At 41.1% G+C, this 21,193-nt stretch overlaps 1 protein-coding gene across 1 annotated transcript in view; it reads right to left on the bottom strand.

Annotated features, from left to right (window-relative positions):
* The window catches only part of NBAS (NBAS subunit of NRZ tethering complex), a 276,510-nt gene that overhangs the window by 37,996 nt on the left and 217,321 nt on the right, over positions 1 to 21,193 (bottom strand). The window contains exons 45-47 of the mRNA XM_072938186.1: positions 16,260 to 16,478; positions 13,220 to 13,422; positions 11,035 to 11,124 (exon numbers count right to left, since the gene is read on the bottom strand). Coding sequence (XP_072794287.1) covers positions 11,035 to 11,124; positions 13,220 to 13,422; positions 16,260 to 16,478 — 512 coding nt within the window. The remainder of the gene's footprint in view (positions 1 to 11,034; positions 11,125 to 13,219; positions 13,423 to 16,259; positions 16,479 to 21,193) is intronic.

Below are 21,193 nucleotides of genomic sequence, written 5' to 3'. Positions count from 1 at the left end.
ACATAAACTATTACTGGTTGATAATAACTATGTTAAGTAAATATTATAAACACTATTTAATTTTAAATTTTTTCCAGTTTTATTGAGAGGTAAGAGACATATAGCATTGTATTAGTTTAAGGCATACGCTGTAATGATTTGATATTTGTCTATATCACAAAACAATGACCACAATAAGTTTAGTTAACATCCATCCCCTGACAGAGTCACAAGATTTTTTTCCCGAGATGAGAACTTTTAAGACCTACTCCCTTAGTAACTTTCAGACGTTCAATTAGTACTGTTAACTATAGTTACCACGCTGTCCACGTAACATAGTGACATAGTGTCCCTTTTATACTGACACTACATGCCCACAAACATCTAGACCAGTGCAACAGGACCCCAAAGGCGATGTTCTTTCCACTACTTTCCTCTGTGATAGAATTTCAATAAGGGCTTAGAGTATCTCTGAAGATAAAATTCGAATGTGTGGTTATTAAAGAACAGGGAAGTCTAAAAGGGTTCAGAGAAGGGGGACATTTCTACAACTTTCCATCCAGTGCTAGAATCTCTCTGCTTACATTCCCAGATGGACCCTCTCAGGAAAACCACGTATTTGGTGATGATGTCAATGAACTCCTTTCGATGACTGTAAAGAGGTCACTCACACAGAAGCCTCCCTTCCACCAGGCCCTGGAGATCCACACTAGAGCACTGAATTATATAGGTTTTGTGACAACCAGATCTTTAGGAGACTCCTAGCAGTAAATCACCTACACTGAGTTCCAAATTTCACGAACTAATAAGACGACAGGAAATTTTTTAAAACTTCCAAGAATAAAATTCTACAATACTACCAAATATTTCTCTTAGTGTGCATTCTATAACATACTTGCCAATACAACCTCATGGCAATTTAAATTAAGAAACAAAGTTCATTATTTGTATTTAGGAATAAAACATATTACAAAACACTATGCACAACTGGTTTAAGCATTTCCTACATTTACAGAAATATTTGTTAGTTTTACCCAAGTGACCTTAATATATATCAGAAATGGCAAGACTGGGAGCAAAAGCAGCAGAATGCCATAAACATTTCCCAGATATCTACCACGTGCAAGCAATCAGACAGTACTGTGTATTATTAAGAGTATTATTTTGGAACTGGCTGGACCTGTGAATCCTGGCCCATCCTTTCCTAACAATTCTCAAAAATCATGAATGTCATCATTCCCGTTTTATAGTTAAGTAGACAAAGGTCCTAAGAAGAATGTTTCTTGGAGTCTGTGAAACCAAAACAATATATACAAAGCACTTAGCACTGTATGTGGCACAGAGGGAGGACTTAATAAAAAGTAACCATCATCCAATCATCATCATCATATCAGCATCATCAAAGTACTAGTTTGTACTTGATAATCAAGGATGAAAAATGATACGATCTCTGCCTTCAAAGAACTAGTAGCACAATGGAACAGAAAGGTGCTACAAGCGACTATGCTCTCAATTACTAACATAATATAAATTTGAATAACTGCTTTGGAGGAAGAGCTAGTAGAATCAGAGAAGGCTTCGCAGAGGACGTGGCCTCTGAACAGGGTTATAAAGGACAGACAGAAGGTACACAAATGGAAAGGTGGCAAAATATACTCCAGAGAAAGAGTACAGCAAGGGGAAAATAAGTCAAAGATTTCAAAGGACATCACATGTTCAGGGAGCGATAAAACCACAGACGCCTGGAGGTAAACGAGAGGAGAGAGCTAAGCAAGGAGAGGTCCGCTGACCTGGACCACCAGGAGCTCGCACACCAGGCTCAAAGCGCAATGCAGCTCCACGCTGTGAAAGCACGGGCCCTGTCGTTGTCAGGCCCAGACTCCCCGCTTCCCGACGGCGCTACGCTCACCAAGAAGTTACCGAATGGTCCCAGCCTCAGTTTCTTACTGGTAAATTGGAGATGGGTAACAATCCTTTACCCTTGGGGTGGCTGAGAATTAAATACGTAACATGGAATAATAAAGCATATAATACCCATATCTGACCCATAACTAAGAGCTTCAATTAGTGGCAACAATGATATCACCGAGGACGATGGTCTGATTTTGTGTGAAACGGGAATGAAGGGGGATTTCTGAGCAGTGAAATATCACAGTCATGACAGTGCTCAGAGAAGTAGGCTGGCAGGGCATGCGTGAGCCCTCCCGTGAGGCCTGCGTGGTCAAATTAAGTATAATTCAGGAGAAGAGTAAATCACGTTTTCGGCTTTGAGCCCAAGCCAATTTCACATCATGAGAAACTGACATTTTGACCTTGCCACCCGTGTTCCAAGTGGGGGCAGGTAGGACGAGCTAGAATGAGAAGAAGGTGGAGTCACGAAGCCCAGGTGGAAGTCGTAAGAGTAGTGTAAGACCTGCACACGGTGAACAAGAATGAAAGCTGTTATCAGCTATGAAAGCTGACTATGCGCCATGAACTACATTACTCCATCATCACTCTCTTTCTCATGTATTCTGTTACCATCTCCAGTTTGAAGATGAGGAAACCACCACAGAGGGTTTAATAACTCGTCCACGGTCACACAGCAGGCAGCGGAGCCAATACCTGAGCTTGGACTGTCTTACTGCCCAGTCAATCACTATGCGCTGCTAACCAAATAGGGGCATATTCCAGAACACTGTGGCAGTAGATTAAATTATTCAGATACTGATGTGATACAGAAGGATTACTATTATCGTGTTTCTAAGTCATTAAATTGAGTTACATTCCTCTTACCTTGGACATTTTGGAGAAAACTGCTCTAACTTTTGGCTGATAGTTCAAATACGTCCTAAAATTACGAGAACTCATTCCTAAAACAGGAGCATTGTGTTCCAGGGGCACCATGTTCCACATGAGCCTGACTGTACATCATGGGAGTGTCTGTGCTCAATACGGCTACACAGAAATGAGAAGTAACTACAGGAAAGGCTGTCCAGGACACCAACTGCACACTATCTCCTACAGGTTTTAGCTGCAAAATATTTACATTTGGGTTTCAATTAGAGTTTTTAAAATTCATAGTCACTCTTATGATTCAGCAGATAACACACAGAGAAAAGCAGAATAAAAGAATTGTCATAAAATGTTAACAACTGGTGAATCAAGGGGAAGAAAATGTAGTCATTTTTCTATCTTTGCAACTTTTCTGTGGGTTTGAAAAATTTCAAGGTAAGTAGGAGGGTAAAAAATAACTAATTATGCCTTTTATAATATAAAAAACCAGAATGGGAAGAAAAATGATTCCATTTTTACAGTATTTTATGAAGGCAAGGAGAGGGTTTAATGAGCTAAAGAATAGAAGGAGAACATGATTTCAAAACATTTTTACCTTATAAAAGTTATGCAAATGATTTTATTAGATACAAAACAGATAGTAGAGAAAAACCTCTCATAGTTCATTGCAAATATGCAGACATTTGCTTTTACCTTTTTCCTTATAATGAGGATTTTCAGGGGAGGTTATTATACTGCACAAGGTAATTCAATACACTATTTTTTAAGAATTAAAAAGGGAACGCACATTTCATATAATCAGTTTTGGTCTAAAAGATAAGGCGTCTTCTGAAATATACAAGTTGCTCTGTTAGCAGGAAAGCTCAAGAGCAGCAACAATGACAACAAAAATAGGTCCCTGAATAATTAACCGGAGAATGTGATGTTCTGTCATGTAATGTAGCATGAGAGGGTATTCACAAAACTACAAAGGGATGGAAGGGAGATGGAAACTAAACAAAGGCAATTACTGAATTAAAGAAAAAGACAAATTCTGAGAACGTTAACAAGCTGATCCTTTGTAAGAGCTTGCAGATTCTGCATAGTGTAACATAGGAAGATAACCCAATCTTGAACTTAATTGCTTAAGGTACATTAAAAGAGATAGCAAATATGAAAAGCACTTACATATCATGATGCACTACACAAAATAAGATTATTGTTCTTACTTGAGACTAGGGGAAGGAAAGACTGCATTCAAACAAGAAAAACACAGACCTTTGCAATTTCTTGTAAATATAAATGTCATAGAATTTGAATGCTTGAAGGGAACATAAGGTCATTTTTTGTCTAATCTTTGATATTGAAGTTATAAACCAGCAGCCAAATTTACATACTGGCTTACACAATATATGCCAATTTTTCAAAATTAAAATATTTTACACAATCAAGATTTTCCACAACAGGAACATGAAAAGATGCTCAATATCACTAATTATTAGAGAAATGCAAATCAAAACTACAATAAGGTATCACCTCACACTAGTCAGAATGGTCATCATTATAAAGTCTACAAATGATAAATGTTGGAGAGGATGTAGAGAAAAAGAAACCCTCCTACACGGTTGGTAGGAATGCAATTTGGTGCAGCCACTATGGAGGACAGTATGGAGATGCCTTAAAAAACTAAAAATAGAACTACCATATGATCCAGCATATATCTGGAGAAGACTATAATTCAAAAAGACACATGCACCCCAGTGTTTATAGCAGCACTATTTACAATAGCCAAGACATGGAAACACCCTAAATGTCCATCAACAGATGACTGGATGAAAAAGATGTGATACACATATACAGTGGAATATTACTCAGCCATAAAAAAGAATAAAATAATGCCATTTGCAGCAACACGGATGGACCTAGATACTATCATATTGAGTGAAGTAAATCAGACAAAGATAAATATTGTATGATAACACTTATATGTGGAATCTAAAACAAATTCTATTTACAAACCAAAAAGACTCATGGACATAGAAAATAGACTATGGTTACTAAAGGGGGAAGGGCAGGGAGGGATAAATCAGGGGTTGGGGATGGACAGACATACATTACTATGTATAAAACAGATGAACAACAAGGACCTACTGTATAGCACAGGGAACTAAACTATATTCAATTCTTTGTAATAACATATAATGGAAAAGAACCTGAAAATAAATATATATATGTATGCACAAGTATAACAGAATCACTTTGCTGTACACCTGAAACTAACATTGTAAATCAACTACACTTCAATAAAAATGAAAAAAAATTCTTTTCAGCTCTTTTCCCCCAGTTTTATTGAGATACAATGGACATACACTGTGAAAGTTTCAGGTGTACAGCATAATGATTTGACTTACATATATTGTAAAGATTACCACTGTAAGTTTAATGAAAATCCATCATCTCATATAGATACAAAAAAACAAAAACAAAAACAAAAAAAACTTTCTTTTCCTTGTGGTGAGATCTCTTGGGATCTACTCTCTTAACAACATAGCTCCCTTTTAAGTGCTGGAGGATGAGAACTCACTGGCAGCTGTCTTGTCTCCTTTAGATATGGCCTCCTGAGCTCCCAAGTTCCCCTCAGCCATCTCCACTACCTGCCTCCCCTTAAGCCCAGACCACTTGCTCATTTCCATTACCTGCTTGGCCTCAGTAGGAAATGAGTTTGCAAATTCTGATCTGTAAGATGCGAGGCTAGATAAAGAGAGGAGGAAGGACAGGCAGGTGGGCGTGCAGGAGGGAGGGTGGGAGAGGCAAGCACAGGTAACTGTGAGTGAGTGAACAGTGAGGGACATAAATACACATACTTCTGGTAGGTCCCTTAACTCAGTTAAGGAATCTGTCCACACACTGTGCATGCTTTCCTCGCTACTCATGGAATTGGGTGGAACAGACATTTCCCAGGACAATGTCTTTTATTTACAAGCTCCCATGAACCAACTAGGGCACCTGGCAAACAATCAGAGGAAATGAAAATAAATGAATGTGAAATGTGCCAATGGCACTGCAGTAGTATAAACAGTGTGACTTCCCCCAAAGCCAATACTCTTGGTGTGCACACAATCCCAATCTCAAACCTTAGCTTTTGATAAATACAACGTCCCTGTGGCCGGCTTTCAAATGTATGCCAATCAGAGTATCTTCTTGAGGTTCCTTCATCAATCAAAGCAAGCATGCATCTCGATGCAGTAAGGCAGAAATGGCAGCTGTGAGTCATAAATAAGGCCTAAGGTGGCCTCAAGAAATACTGCCTTGGTAGAGTGGGTCCCCCATCCTAGGTGGGGACTATGACTTTCAGCAGGGCTCGGCATTCCAGGACACAGTGTGCTCATGCACTGTGCCGAGCACATCTGACGATTTACTTTGCCTCATAGAGCATGAAGAGTAAGAAGAAATGGGATTCAATTTGCTCTAGTGGGTTTGTTTTCTTTGTTTTTGTTTTCTGTTTTTTTTTTTGTCTTTTCTGTGCTTTAAAAATAATGTGAAGTCCCTAGGGAACAACCAAAGAGCTCAATGAAGTCCGAATGATCGGACACTTCAATATCCATGAAGCCAGAAGACAGCTGAGACTGGCACTGTGATTAAGCAGCAATTTAAACAAACACATGAAAACTCCTAAAATACTCAACAGTTTGGAAGGCACTCTTGCTTCCTTCTTAAATAGCGACAGAGGAATTCCTCATTAATTGACTGTTTCCTGAGTGGATTTATTTCTGCACATCCTTTTGAGAATCACTAACATACTGGTTCATGCTTGTGGGTCATTCTTGTTAGGAAATCTCTTTAAAGGTATGCGAAGGCAGGGAGAAGACAAGGAAATAAGGCCAAGGCGGAGAGGAGTAGGTGGAAGAGGGGGGAAAACGGAGGGAGATGCCCCTTGACTCAAATTTCAGTCTATGGACTAGGGAGCACTTGGGAGCGGGTTAGAAATGCAGAATTTCAGGCCCCACCCACATCCACCTAAATGAAATCGATGTTTTAAAATCTGTATTTTAATTTCTAAGCACAATGATGTTTTTGAGAAGCACTGCTTTCCTGTCCACTGCAGGCTCTCTCATGTCAGAAGGAGATGAGATACGGTGAGAGAAATGCACAGCGTGTCCTCACCTGGGTGACCCCGGACAAACGACAAAACCTGTCCGAGCTTCATCTCCTAATCTGTGAAAAGGAGATGGTACCATCACTACTACTACTGACACGACAGGGTGGCTCCAAGGACTTGAGCGAGTTGCTAAATAACCCTTTCAAAGCTCTTGGCACAGAGTAAGCAACACATGTTCATCAGATTTTTGTTTTTAAAATGCATGGCGGTATTTTCTTCATTCCTGGCTTAACGGATATACGATTTCAGAACATTATAATTTTAACTTGAATTGCTTTTAAACTTATTTTTCTTAAGCAAACTAATAAACTAATTCTCAACATAAACTAGAAGTTTAAAATATATTATCAAAATATGATGTTACAGATATACATAAATGCAGGCACACCTCCTTTCATTACACTTCACAGATACTGTGTTTCTTTGCAAACTGAAGGTTGCTGGCACCCGTGCACTGAGCAAGCCTATTGATGTTATTTTTCCAAAAGCATTTGCTCACTTCACGGCTCTGTGTCGCATTTTGGTAATACTCACAATACTTCAAACTTTTTCGTTATTATTACATTGGTATGGTGCTCTGTGATCAGCGATCTTTGATGTCACTATTGTAATTGTTTCGGCATTTTTTTTAGCAAGAAGGTATTTTTTAATTAAGGTACGCACACTGTTTTTATCAGACATAATGTTCTTGCACAATTAACAGACTACAGTAGAGTATAACTTTCATGAACATTGGGAAACCAAAAAATGTGTGTGCCTCGCTTTATTGTGGTGATCTGGAACCAAACCCTCAGAAGCTCTGAGGTATGCCTGCAATGGGAGAAAACATACATTCATAAAATAAATTTAGTATGCATGAGCCTCTGAATAATTAATTATCTTAATCTCATCTTTAATTGTAGATGTTATAAAAGGCTTTTGACACCATTTCAAATCCCTAGAATGCTTCACCCTGCTATCTAGAGGCAAGAATGTGGTTAAACTGAAAAGGAAGTCTGTCTGTACTGGAAGTCTGTCTGATCGCTCCACTGGTGCCTGCCTGGGTGTCGTGGTTTTATGACGTTTACACTTAACACAAGTAAAAGAAGAGGAAAAGGGGGCTTTAAGGGACAGGCAGGGGCTACAGTTAAAAGGCAGATGATATCTGTACCAATATAAAAAGTCAAAGGAGGCCATTTACAGCATCATGGACCTAGCAATTACCATACTATGTGAAGCAAGACAGAAAGAGAAAGAAAAATACCATATGCTATCACTTGTAAGTGGAATTAAAAAAAAATGATACAGATGAACTTATTTACAAAACAGAAAGAGACGTGCTTATTTACAAACAGAAAGAGACGTAGAAAAGAAACTTATGGTTACCAAAGGGGAAAGGTGGGGGAGGGATAAATTAGGAGTTTGGGATTAGCAGCTACAAACTACTATATATAGTAAATAAACAAGGTCCTATTGTGTAACACAGGGAGCTACATTCAGTATCTTGTAATAACCTATAATGAAAAAGAATATAAAAAAAGTATACATATATAACTGAATCACTATGCTGCACACCAGAAACTAACATAACACTGTAAATCAACTAAACTTCAATTTAAAAAGTAAAATAAAAAGAGCCAAAGGAGGACATGCTGATAATGGCACAAACCTTCTAAAAATTAAGCACAAAACCAAACACTTGGTGGTAGCCATTATACACACGGCCAAACTGACTCTTCTATGCCATCTTCCTGGCAGACATATTATGGGATGGTGTATGCCTCACTAAGAGTGTGAGAGTGTGTGTGTATGAGAGAGAGGTGACAATGTGTATGAAGAGAGGTGATCGGCCATTTAAACAGATGCCACAGAGGGCAGTGGATGTCCCAATTACAGGGCCGGGACTGAGGCAGGGTGAGGGCACACCAGCCTGGCACGGCCTCCTGGAGGTTAGTTGGTCATGTCAGAACAAGTAATGAGTGACCCAAGAGCGTTACTTTAAAAGAGCTTGAATCCCCATGTCACTCTGAGACCGCACTGGGAACGACCTGGGAAGAGCGTGAGTCCAGCGGGCACGCAGGCGGGAAGGGGAACGGAAGCCGAAGGGCGTCATGTTTAACTGCATACACTCAAGAACACCTGGCAGGAATGAAATTATGACTTTGTCTTTCTTCCTCTGTTTTTAAGGAAACAAAAAAGGTTCACTGAAGTGGTGTTTTGTTTGTTTGTTTTGTTTGTTTGTTAAGGAGCTTTGTTATTCTCTGTCTCTGGGATGAAAAGTAAGATCTTGTTCTCTCTCTCCCCCAGTGCCTTCCTCTTTGGAAATCAAAGCTTAAAAAAAATAGTCTGCTGGATTCTTCTATCTATCTCGCTGGAAATTCTCTAAGAAAAACACTGCCTTCTAATCTTTCTGAGATGTCCCGGAGGGACAAGACTGAGGGACCCCACTGGAAGGGGCTTAAAGCAGTGCCTGTTAACATCCCTTTCATCATGTGAAGCCAGAATTCAGGTCAGCACTACCTGACAGCAGCTCACTGGGGCGGCGAGCTGGGAACTGACGGATGGGCTGTGATTGGAATGGCAGCAGCTCCACGTACCCTCTAGAAGGTGGCTGATTGACGGTTTCCCACGCAGCATCTCTGCCTGCATCTGTCTCCTGCATCTCCTTCATCTGCCTTGTTCTGGCAGTTTCCCCAGCCTAGAGTACCATTATCCACCTATTCCTCCTCCTCATGGACTCAGGTTTCATAGACCAGGTCCAATACCACCCCTTGCGGCTCCTGCCCTCACTTCCCAGGCAGAAGAAGCCCCCACTCCCTTGCTTTCTGCATGACATTCACTGCTCTGCTGCACATAACCAGGGCCATGGGCAAGCTGGTCTTCCCGGCAAGGCTCCAAGCTCTTCTGGATTGGTGTTTACTTCTGACCCAGAACTAACTGCTCACGAAGGAGCACAGAGCATGACAAGCGGTCAACACACAGAACAATGACATTCCTCTTTAGAAATAAGAGGCCTAAGGTAGCTACAGCCAACTCACAAACAGAGGAGTTTAGAAAAACCATGCAAAGAAAAGGCCGAGTAAGTAGAGGGCTCTGCTCGCCGTGTTTTTCCAGATCCACCCACGTGGCTCAGCCTGTGTTCTTTCACTCAAACCTTGGGCACAAAGCGATGCATGGAAATGCGCTAAAAAGGCATCTGAGTGCTAAATTATGACGCAGGGCTGGGCTGGAATCCTGGGTCTATCTCCCAGGTCTACGGCTCTGGGCAAGTCAGTTCCTCTCTGTGAACCCTTCTATCCTCATCTGAAAACAGCAACAACATGTGCAGCTAACAAAAATCACAACCATTAAATCAACAAAGATAAATGGAAAGAGTTCCAAAAGCAAGTAAGTAAAACAGAAAAGTGTTTATATGTTTTGATCAAAACTGTATAAAAATATATCTGTAACTGAACAATAACTAGATGGTAATATGCAAAAAACCCAATTATACTACAGAATAAACTATGAGGGGTTTTCTCAAATATGCTTCATTATTATTACATCATATTTTCCACTAAAGAAAGAAAACTGGAGTGAGGCCTTCCAGGACTGCCATGGACATCAGACATACGAAAGGTCTTTGAAAACTCTGGGACACAGAAAACTGTCACATTGCTGTTGCTGCTATGCCTACCACTACCACTGCACCTGAACAAAAAATCCTTCTAAAAATGGCACGGAGACATACACTGCCCCAGACTTACAAAGCCCGTATGTGCTTAGTCATCAGACAAGACAGATCTAACATATAAAAGGTTTTTAAAAAAATGACATATACACTCGGGGAATTTCCATACGTAATCATACACTTAGCCCCCTGGAGACGTGCAGCCTTCCTGTCCTCAGAGGCTCAGAGCAGTTTCCTTCCGTGGCCTCCCTCGGAAGGGAGTGCTCCACGCAAGCAAGGCTCAGGAGGGAAGGAGAGTTGTCCTGCCGGAGCTGATGGGGTAAGAGGATGGCCGGAAAATGTGTCTCCAGATGCACAAAGTCCTTGGCTCTTCCTTCAGAAACGCCTAGAAAAGACGCTTAGTCCTGGAAGCTCCATAAACATGGATCCTAAAAGCAATTCAAAGACTCGACGGACATCATTAAGTCAGACACACAAATTGCTCTAGTCTTACCCCTTGTCCACACTGGCGTGGACTGCGGCGACAACCCCTTCCAGGACGCGGAGCGGGTCTGCCGGCCCTCCAAGGTCAGCACTGCCCTCACTGTGAAGGGAGACAGAGAAGAACGGATTCAGAACAGGATGGTTCAAGTCTCGGAAACAAGCTGGGAGTTTACACTCGGGTAAACCCAGCTGGATCTCGGCACCGCATACGGCCGGCTCATAACCCCTCACAGTATACGCAGCCTACTGGTGTGCCAACTCCTGTACTGGGTACGAAGGATGTGGAGATGAAAACTTCTCTGCCCTGAACACTCACAGTCTAATATACGCTCATTTTCCTATCAAAAGAGTAACAAAAAAAAAAAAGGAAAGAAACGAGAACAACAAAATCTACGTGCATTCTGTCATTCAAAAATACATTCAATGGACATTAAATATATGAGCTATTTTAAGCATTAAATATATAATAATCATCTAAATTCTCCAGTTGGCCTTTTTTTCAAGGCAGTAATATTTACAGGGTACTTACTAGGTACCAGGCACTGCTAAGCGCCCTACACATATCCTGCCCTGGAACAATCTCAGCAGCCCACGAGGCAGGCCCTGTTATTATGCCCATTTTACAGACGTGTATTTCTGGAACTCTATTGAATTTTGAAAATGCAATAGAGGAAAAAGGTTTACATGAGTTTTCTGAATAATTTAAGTTATAGGATTGAAACCAACTCCTGGATTCAGTATGCTCACACCTTTGTCATTTTATGCCTACTGAATTTTACTAACCTTCTAAAAGATAACTGTTATGGGTGCTGTCAACAGCAATTTCTTTTCCTTTGAAGAAGAGGTAGCTGACCTCCTGAAGTCCCCTTTCCTCCCACTACTGAAAGAGTTAATTCACTTTTATTGAATGTCTTTTGTGTGCTAAGTGCAATATACCTTAGATCAGAACAAAATCTTTAGTAGAACTGGGTACCGGGAAGGAGAGGGGAGTATGATTTGTCAGAATTTTACAAATGTAAAAATATCACATCATATTTTGATGATTAATGAAAATGTGCAATTTTTGAAAAAATAAGCTAAATTACATTCAAAGCACTAATTATTGAAACTTCTGTATTTGTGAGCTTCATCTAAACCTTGATTTAGGGAAGAAAAAAAGACAGCTGAATCAAAAGATACAAAACATGGCAATTATCTGTCACCATTTGAATAAGGAAAGTGCCTCTAAAAAACCACCACCAAAACATGGTCAGCTCACAAGAGAATAAAGCTTTATTAATTTTCACATTTGTTATTTCTTAAAAAAATGTGACGGTATTTTATTTCTCTCCCTATATTTAAAATCATGAGAGACCTCAGAGCATTAAGGTGAAAGCTGTATGAAGCTGGGTAATTAAATTGATAAAGGCTCATTTGATTTCAGTTCAGCTGCTGAAAACTGAGACGCATTTAATCAGAAAGTTTCTCAAGAGCAGCAAAGTACAAAGAATGCTTAAAAGAAGAATAAATTAAACACAACTAAATCTTTTAGCCTAATTGCATTATTCACAGAAAGCACTTGATGCCTCATTATTTTCTTAGCTTAACTTTCCCCTCTCTCCTAATCCTCTTGGAGGCACCCTTACAATGGTACTGGCGAATTGACAGAAAGCTAGAATTTCTCAATTGTCGGTTTTATGCCATTATTTGCAGGTAAATAACTTCCTAAGATCCTTAACAGATGTCTAGCTTCTTCAGTATATGATTAACCTTGCCTTGCGTACTTCAAAAGAAGCTCCTGGGAACTGTTTTCCCGCTGCTACAGAGAAGGGAATGAGAAAACACAGCTCTGAGAAGCCACACTGAAGTCGCGTGATGGCCTAACAGTTACCTGTTCCCATGCCATTTCGGTCTGTCCCGGATTTCAGGTACTATCTGAGTGGGGGAGAGGGTCTACCTGGAGGTTAGCGAGCTTCTTGACATGTTACACATGATACCAGTGACGAGACATTTGTGTGGTTCCCCATTTTCAAGACATTTCAAGACATGAGACTCAGAAGTCTACTTGCAATCTCTCACTTTTATCAAATACTTCATAGTTTATAAAAATGCTTCTACATGCACGATGATGGTTTACTTCATAACAACCGTGAAACAAGCACTTTTACTGGCAAAATACTGCTTAGGTTTTCCTCAGTGACGATTTTGTCGCCTACCTTAGTGCAGAGACGATTTTCATCACTGCGCTCTGTACTACATCCCTGGGCGAGATGTTGAGGGGGCCGACGGCCACCTCGAGCAGCTGCTGAATCATTCTCAGAGGCTGCCCGTCCAAACACATGGCCACAGCCTGATCATGAACTTTCTCTTTTTCTGACCGGGACAGATCATAGATGTAACTGTATTTCTGCAGTGTTTCCTGCAAAGATATGGAATTCAATGTGTAAATATCAAATAGAAATTAAACGTTTCTACATGGACAGAGTGAAACACTCTCAGGAGACTCTCAAAGCAAACGGGCTACGACCACAAACACCACACAGAGCAACAGGTAGTGGCTGTTAAGAGCCTGGTCTCCAGGACCATCCGGACTTGAGTGAAAACCCTTGCTTTACGACTTACTAGTTCGTAAGCCGCTGAGATCTCCAATTTCTAGTATCTGTAAAATAAGGATGAGGAAAACTGTGAATAGAGGGTGTTGTTCACATTCAATAATATAAAAATCAGTCCTTTGGCACAAAGCCAGGCACAAGTAATGCTCGTTACATGCAAATTTCTCTAGCATTATTATTGTGTTCTAACCATGTTCAACAGTTATAATCTATTAAGCGTCAACTATGTAAACCCACATATTGTACATATGTTATCTAATTCAATGTTTATAATTATCCCACAAGGAGTTTTAATTAGCCCCATTTTATCAAAAAAGAAATTGAAGGGTAAAGATGTTCAGGAGCGTGCCCAGAATCACACAGCCAGCCACTGATGGAGCCAGGATTAGAATCCAAAATTCTGCCTTCCCCACTACACCCTCCCGTCCCACACTGCCCGCCCCTCTTTGATAACAGCTGTAAAAACTAATGTGACAATAAATCATTTAAGAAACAGGACACAAGCTACCAGATATGACCACAAACCAAATACGATAATGTTAATAATGCTGTCCAGGTTTTGCAAGTAATTCTGAATATAACTGCTTTGTCTTTCAAAACAACCATGTGAAAATCGAAACATTAACTGGACATCTGATGATATTAGAGAACTACTATCAACTTTCTAATTCGTAATGGTGGTAGTGATGTTTCAATGTATCTTTGAGAACCAGATATGGAAGGATTTGTGGGTAAGATGAAAAGATGACTTGGTTTTTCTTTAAAATGATCCACAGGAGCATAGGAAGGGTAGGTAGGGGCAGGCATGAAATAAGACCAGCCACATTTTGATAATTGTTGAAGCTGGGAGTCGGGCACGTTGAGATTTCATGTTACTATTCTCATTGTGAAACTTTCTATTTTAAAAAAAAAAAAAGCCCATGGGTTAGGCAGGGCAATTATTAATATATTTACCGAGACAAGAGGGAACTGAGGCTCCAATGGACAAAGTCCTTTAACTGAAATTGGACTAACCTCAAGTATGTAAGATGCTTTTTCATTGGTTATATAATTAAAGAGGTTAAAATCAAGGCCTGAACTTAAAAGAGACAAATACATAAGGTTAAGGTTATTTCCAGCATTTGCTATGATAGTCACCTTAACAAAATCAAATAAGGTCCAGTTTAGGAACCAGAAGAGTCTCCTATTATAGACCATCCATGGTCTAACTGAACATTCGCAAGGAGCCAGCTGGTACCCTTAAATCACAGCCTAGTTGAAGCAAGCAGCTTTTTTGTTACTAACCCCCTGGCCTCGCATACGCTACTCTATCCACTGAAAGACTGTACTTATTCCAAGAAGGGTAAGGACAATTCTCCGGATCTGAATACAGAATATGTGATTAGAAAAAATATATACTAGTAGGTATAAATCACTTTTACTTTAAGAGTCAGATTTTAGCCTAGTTCTTGTAACTACTGTGAATCCCAGCAGGATACAATCAAGATCGGTAAAGCGCACATGCTCCCCGCAAAGGCGTCTACGCCGCTCACGTCATTATATGATGTTACTCGTTAGACAGGCTAACGGGCACTGAATACAAAATGAAATAAAACTGTTATCGAGCTTCTGAATTCTCCCCAGTATCTTTTCCACGCATTTATGCGTCTCACACATATTTTGAAATCTTCCCTTTGTTCGTTATCTGGACTCCTCTCCACTGACTGATCTTTCTAGTCAGGAAAAAAAAACTTTTTTTTTTTTACAAGCCAAGAATACAATTCGGTAAACAAGTAAGGTTTAGGAAAAATAAAAGAGGAGGTTAGTGGCCACTTATAGGTTCATTTACCATCGCATTAAAGGGCAAGTGGAATATTTCTTATGTACCTAAACAGTGTTTTCACCTAGGTGAAAACTATTTACTTATTTGTCAACTTTTCAGTCACGGAAAATCGTGTTAGAGTTCCCACAATGGTGATAAGACAGCAGAGAAGCTCCGGAGGCCACAGGGGTCCCCTCGCGTGGTCCCAGCTCCCTGGTCCCCAGCCTCGTCACGGCAGGGGCTCCTCATTCCCACCAGGGTGCTTTCTGAGATGCCACGAAGGCCTCAAGTAGAAATCACCTACGAACAATCTTATTAGCCAAAACAAGTTACGTCAATAATAAAGGTATATTGGAAAATGCAACATAAAAACAGGATGAATACATGTAATTGGGGGGAAAAAACCACTGAAGCATATGGATGGCTATTTCTGAATTTTTCTGAAAATGAGAGGGGAAAAAAATCTATCGTTATTCAACTGGAGAGCAGAACACCTACCAAGCCTGAAAACCAGAGGCTTGATCATTTCTCAGCTTCTCGGCCCCAGCTCCATCCTGGCTTCAACTCAGGCCCCTCCTCTCCCACCCCCGCACCTCCTCGCCTCCTTCCTCCACAGGTTATCGACTGTCTTAAATGACCTACAATTCCTTCTAAAGCAGTAAAATCCCAAATGACAATCAAGAAATAATGAAGAGGTTAAAGGACAAAGGTTTGAGGATGATTTTCAAAAATATCTGCAAGACTGAAAACCCTGTCAAAACCGCAAACACAGCCTTAAAGGGTAAATGAAAGCACACACTGTATCACCCGAGACAGTGACCAGAGGAAGTTCTCACGCAGTACCTGCTCGCTAGTCCTCAGAGAAACGATGAAGCTGTGGTTGAGGGTTTCCAGGTGAGCCAGTGATTTCTCCAGATGATCCAAGGCATCCGTGTAGGTCATTTTTGAATCGATAGCTTCTTGAACATCTTCTTCTGAACTTCTTTTCCTTGGTTTCTCAATAAAATGTTTGACTGCCTTAATAGCCTTTCCAGTCATTTCTTTACGTGCTTCCACAGAGAGCTTTAGCCAAAAAAAAAAAAAAAAAGCAACTGAACAAGAGTGACACAAATCACCCTACATTATTATCTCTGGCATATTAATAAGGTATTAGTGTGACAAAGAGAACAAATGTAAAATTTTAATACTTACAACTTCCTTACAACTTCAGTGAATAGGACTTTTGCTACACTACTTTTTTCTTATGTGAATAAAACAAAAACAGTGAGGTATCACTTGCACTATTAAATTAGTAAATACAGATTTTTAAAAATGCTAATAACCTCCTTTCTGTGATTGAGAAATACAAGATCCTAGAACTCATGCTTACTTAGTTCAGCAGACCTCCCTGCGTTCCCCCATTACATGGATGGCAAGACTGAGCCCCAGTGAGGTTAGGTGACAGTCTGGGTTCATGATGAGAGTGAGGAGAGTGAAAGTCAGAGTTCAGACCCCTTGGTCACCAAGCCAAGTGCTCCCCTTTCACTGTGCATCACACAGCCCCTACTCGGTCATGTCTGCTCGCCACAGGCTCCCACAGAGGATGACGGAGTGTACACTGGCTGAGCGCTGAACAAAAAGCAAGGGCAAATAAGAATCTTGGGTATTCCACTGTGTAAACAGACCACAGCTTCTCTGACCTGGAGATCGTCAGTCTGAGCACAGTACGCCAGAAAGAGAAAGACAAATACCATTTGATATCACTCATACGTGGAATCTAAAAAAATGACACAAAAAATGGAAACAGATTCACAGATATAGAAAACAAACTTATGGTTACCGGGGCAGGAGGAGCAGGAAGGGAGAAGGGGATGGGAAGGGATAAATTGGGAATTTGAGATTGCAGATACTATGTATAAAATAGATAAACAAGTTTCTTCTGTATAGCACAGGGAACAATATTCAATATCTTATAGTAACCTATAATGAAAAAGAATATGAAAAGAAACATATGTATGACTGAAACATGATGTTGTACACCAGAAATTAATACAACATTGTAGACTATACTTCAATTTAAAAAAAATGGGAAAAAAAAGAAACTAGGTTAGTGAATCCTTCCTATTCACTTACACTTGTTTTTCAAAGAAATATGAGTTTGGGAAGTTATTTGGCTGTACCACCTAGCCAAATGTTTATACTCGCCTAGCCAACTGGGGGGCATGGAAGGGTTTCAGCAACAGACTGCCAAGCATGCAGAAACAGGGCAGGCGACTCTCACGTGCAGGAAGCGGGGTCCTGGGAGAAACGGTGGGTCTCTCCGTCCTTAGACAGGTCCAGGTTTACCTTGCCATGGCCAACCAGCCCTGGAACGGCTGGTAAGTAGGAAGAGCACGAAACTCAGAAAACCTGTGTTTAACCCTTACTGCCTGGATGACTACGCAACTCGACAACATGCATCAAGCCTTACTTTCTTCATCTGTAAAGTGAAAAATGTCGTCTACACAGTGTCACTTTAAGAAATTAAATGAGGCAGTAAGCAAACTATCAGCAGAATGCTTCACCCACAGTAAGTCTCAAAAAATGGAAGCTGAGTTTCAATTTGACCAACTGCTCTAATACACAGGCCACCTCCCACCTGTTAGCTTTTCATCTTCCTAATACATTTATCACGTAATTCCCTTGCAGGAAAATCCTTCTATAAACTCCCCAAATTCCTTAGCATGGCACTCAAGGCCTTTCACGAGTTGGCCCCATGTAACCGTCTAGCCTCACAGTGTCATTGTAACCCACACCCTAAGCGCCCAGCGCCCAGACTTCTCATCATTCCCTGGTGTTGTGACGTATCTTCTTGTCTCAGTGAAATGCCCTTTCCCCTCTTCTTTGCAAGGCCAATTCCTAGTCGTGTTTCAATACGGAATCAGGCAGAAGTCTCCTGGACAATCTGTTCCTCCAGCTTCTACAGACAGTCTGTTGGCAAGTCCCCTGCTCCAGCAACTCACCAGCGCACAGTCCACCTGCTTACACACCAGGAGACTGCTCAGCATTACAGAGTCCAGGCCTCCCTGACAGAGCAGGGGGTTAAGGGCCAGAGAGAAAGCGTTGGGCTTTGCAGGCCACTGTGATCTCTGTTACATACTCTTTTGGTTGGTTGGCTGGTTGGTTCTTACAATCCTTTAAGGAGATGCAAAGGCCGGTCTTAGCTCAGGGCTGTGTAAGAACAGGCAATGGGCTGAATGTGACCTGTAGGCCAGTTTACTGACCTCCCCCGCCTCGATTAGTAATATTAAAATGGTACAACTGGAAAGATGAACTGAGAATAAATTGTAAGGAGCCTTGAGTGCCGGGTTAGTTATGGGAGCTGACCTGCAGGAATTCAGGAGCCGCTGAAGGAAACTTGGATCCTGAGGATAATTACATGGAAATGTTTTATTCGGGTCCCATTTAAAAACACACAGTAGGAGAATCTTTTTTTTTTTTTAATCGCTATCTAAGAAAAAAAGCCATTCTGTCTGAAGCATGCCTTTGCTGTCCTCCCAGATCAGCTCAGGGTTCTCTCCTCTGAGACGTCGTCCCTAACACCATCTGCGGCCCAGGTTAAAAACCACTGCTGTGCATTCCTACAGCTTACCTGTATCCAAGAACGCATCACACTGTGTTAGAATGGTCAGTTCCTTGTACCTTTCCCTGACTAAACAATGTCATCCTTCAGGGTAGAAACTGTGCTTTTTAAATCTCTGTATTCCTAGCACTGATGCAATGTCTAGCACATTGTAGACAAAAAGAAAATAGCTGTTAAATTACAAAACGACTCTGATCAACATACAGGGGGAAAAAAAGCTTTAAAAGCACAATGAAATAACATGTTCTCAACAAGTCCCTAGAAACTTGTGGTCCAGAATGTGCCAAAAGGCTCCAATTCATCAATGACCGCAGTATCCTGTTTCTGTAAGAGGCCAGTCTGCGGCAGTTAGAAGCCACGCAGGCAGAGGCTCAAGGACATTAAACCAGTGATGACTTTTGGTGTATTCATTCGACATGCATCCAGTGGTCACGCTATACCTCTGCCTCGGGCTGGGTGCTGGCGACACAGACAAAATTAGATGAGGTCCCTGCCCCTGGGTATGTCAGAGTCTAGGTGGAAAGACATTACAAAGAAGCACGGTCATTATACACGTGCAGGAGGGTGAACAGCACCGCAGTGGAGGGCCCGGGAGGGGGTGCTCTGTCCCCACGGGAGGTGGGGGGGCGCTGGGAGGCAGGCTGGGTTTGCTGGGGGTGGCTAGTCCTAAGGCCTGTCAGAGCCGAGGAGGACGAAGCAGTGGTGCTAACTGCAGGGCCCCTGTGCCAGGCTGACAGGATGGCGCTTATGCAGAAGAGTGATGCCATCAGGGCCACCGTTTTCAGGTAATGGCTTGTTTCAAAATCCACCAAGACAACCTTCCTTGTGTGCAGGTACCTTCAGGCTGATAAATCTTGCAAAGCAGGTGCTTCTTTTTTTCCTTTTAAAAATGAACACAGCATGACCTTGAAGATAAGGCCGTTCAGGAAATGGCAGGCGACTTAAGAAAACCCAGCTGCTACCTACAGAGTCAGGTGAAAAAGTCAGGGTTTGCATTCGGTTTACATTACTAAGCAACTCCATAAAATAATGGGAAAATCAAGGGCAAAATTATTAAGAGGTGCAATTTAAATATAATTTGGGGGGGTAATGAATACTCATTTTTCAAAAATTAACACATCTTTGTTGTTCTGATCAAATACATACTGCAATAATTGAAAAATAACACAAGAATAATTTTTAAAAAAATCTTAGAGCCCTATGATCACAAGAAACACTTTAATGTTAATTTCTATTTATATAACTATTTTTGATGCGGATAAACAAGACTTTAAGCATAAAAACAACTTGCATTATGATGAAAATTATATAAAAGCAAACAACAAAAGCTCTCGCACAAAATGCCTCCATCTAAACTCCTTTACTAAGAAACTGGACCAAACAGCACTTGAGGCATGACTTCTGGCGGCTTAAGGCCTTGTCTCTAGGATGACGGAGTCTCTCTTAAAAAGCCTGCCTGACAAAGCTCAATGCTGCCAGCAGAATTTAGTCTGTTCCAGTCAAAACCCTCTAACTCCTCTCTTGGAGCAGTTACCTTAGAAAATGTGTAATTCTAAATCCTTTCTCTGCCACTTTGGAGATATAAATGGTGTACCACCCAGAAATGACTCATCAAGGACCTGGAAGCCATCTCTTCGAAATGCAAGCATTCAAGGAGGTGGCCCTTGTTAACTTCAGTGGGTGCCCTTGCTCCAATCTGCACACCTGTCCCCTGTCACAGAGATATGAGAAGTTTGCTTCTCTTCCAGGTAAGTGTCAGTGGGCAAACCTAGATGGCCCAGTCACGTGGACCGGTCCTGCCCCTCATCCCCTGCAGTCCCTCAGCGCATCCCAGCACTTCAAGTCATTCGCCTTTTCTTTCTGTGAAGTTGGACGCAGTTTATGTGAACTCTCTTCTCCACGGCAGTGCTTATCACTCAATAAAACCGCCTTTACCCCCTTAACTAGTGTCTAGCTTTATTTCTCTCTGATGAAAGAAGCGGAGTACAAGTGGCCTGAGAAAAAGGAAAGATTCAACTTTTACTGCTGAAGATGGGCTCGATCTCGTACTTTTTAAAGGGTCAGTGGTAGAGACCAAATCACTATGTTACCACAGATTACCCTGGACATAAATAAAGCCACATAACAGGTTTACTTTAAATGTCAATATTAAAATATTGAGAATTAGATCATCCTT

Source organism: Vicugna pacos, chromosome 15 (assembly GCF_048564905.1).
Source record: "Vicugna pacos chromosome 15, VicPac4, whole genome shotgun sequence".
Lineage (NCBI taxonomy): Eukaryota > Metazoa > Chordata > Mammalia > Artiodactyla > Camelidae > Vicugna > Vicugna pacos.
The sequence above is the reverse complement of the archived record's forward strand: the minus strand, read 5'-3'. Positions and strand labels throughout refer to the sequence as shown.